General features: G+C 57.9%; 1 protein-coding gene across 1 annotated transcript in view; it reads left to right on the forward strand.

Moving 5' to 3' along the window:
* The first annotated feature begins 691 nt into the window (after positions 1 to 691).
* Positions 692 to 906, forward strand: part of KLHL40 (kelch like family member 40) — a 15,972-nt gene continuing 15,757 nt past the window's right edge. Inside the window, 1 exon segment of the mRNA XM_006155400.1 lies at positions 692 to 904. Coding sequence (XP_006155462.1) covers positions 692 to 904 — 213 coding nt within the window.

Genomic DNA, 906 nt, shown 5'->3' on the forward strand with positions numbered 1-906 from the left:
CCCAAGGGCACCTTCCCATCAAGGATCCAAAGTCAAGGTTTGGTTACACTTCATGAAGAAATGGGACCAGCAGTTAGCCTAATGGCTATGTCGCTGGACTCCCATGTAGTCAACCACGGTTCGAGTCCTGGACCTGGTGGCTTAAAGTCACGTCATGTGCATGTGTGCACGGGATCCCTAGAGGAGAATGGAGGAGAAGGGATTATAGCAAGGCCATCCTCCCCACCACCACCACCACCAAAATGGTGGTTAAGGCGCTAGACACTCCCACATCTCCGACTACTGTTGGAGACCTGGACCTGGTGGCTTGCTTTCTTGTGTGTGTGTGTGTGTGTGTGTGTTCAAATTAAAATAAATGAATGAGTAAATAAAATTATGTAAATAATTCTTCTTAAAAAAGAAAGAAAGAAATGAAATGAAATGAAGCAGCACAGCCCTCATCTTTCCCCGAGGGCCCAGACACCCCACTCTGGTCCCAGAGCCCCCAACGGCTGAGTCAAGGCTGCTCTGGGAGCGGCCTCTGCCCAGCTGTCCCCTGTGCGTCATGCGTAGCAGGCCCGGCTCGCCTTACAGGGCCGGGCCACCTCTATATATAGCCGGGAAGACAGCTGCGCAGTCCGAGCGCCCGGCAGGCAAGCCAGGGTACAGAGGGGGCCCCCTGGAATAGTCGCCACAAGCCAGGCCACCCAACATGGCGCTGGGCTTGGAGCAGGCGGAGGAGCAGCGGCTGTACCAGCAGACGCTGCTGCAGGACGGGCTCAAGGACATGCTGGACCACGGCAAGTTCCTGGACTGCGTGGTGCGCGTGGGCGAGCGCGAGTTCCCGTGTCACCGCTTGGTGCTGGCCGCCTGCAGCCCCTACTTCCGGGCGCGCTTCCCGGCCGAGCCCGAGGGCGCCGGGGGGGT

The sequence above is a fragment of the Tupaia chinensis genome, unplaced genomic scaffold (assembly GCF_000334495.1).
Source record: "Tupaia chinensis unplaced genomic scaffold, TupChi_1.0 Scaffold000451_2, whole genome shotgun sequence".
Taxonomy (NCBI): Eukaryota; Metazoa; Chordata; class Mammalia; order Scandentia; family Tupaiidae; genus Tupaia; species Tupaia belangeri.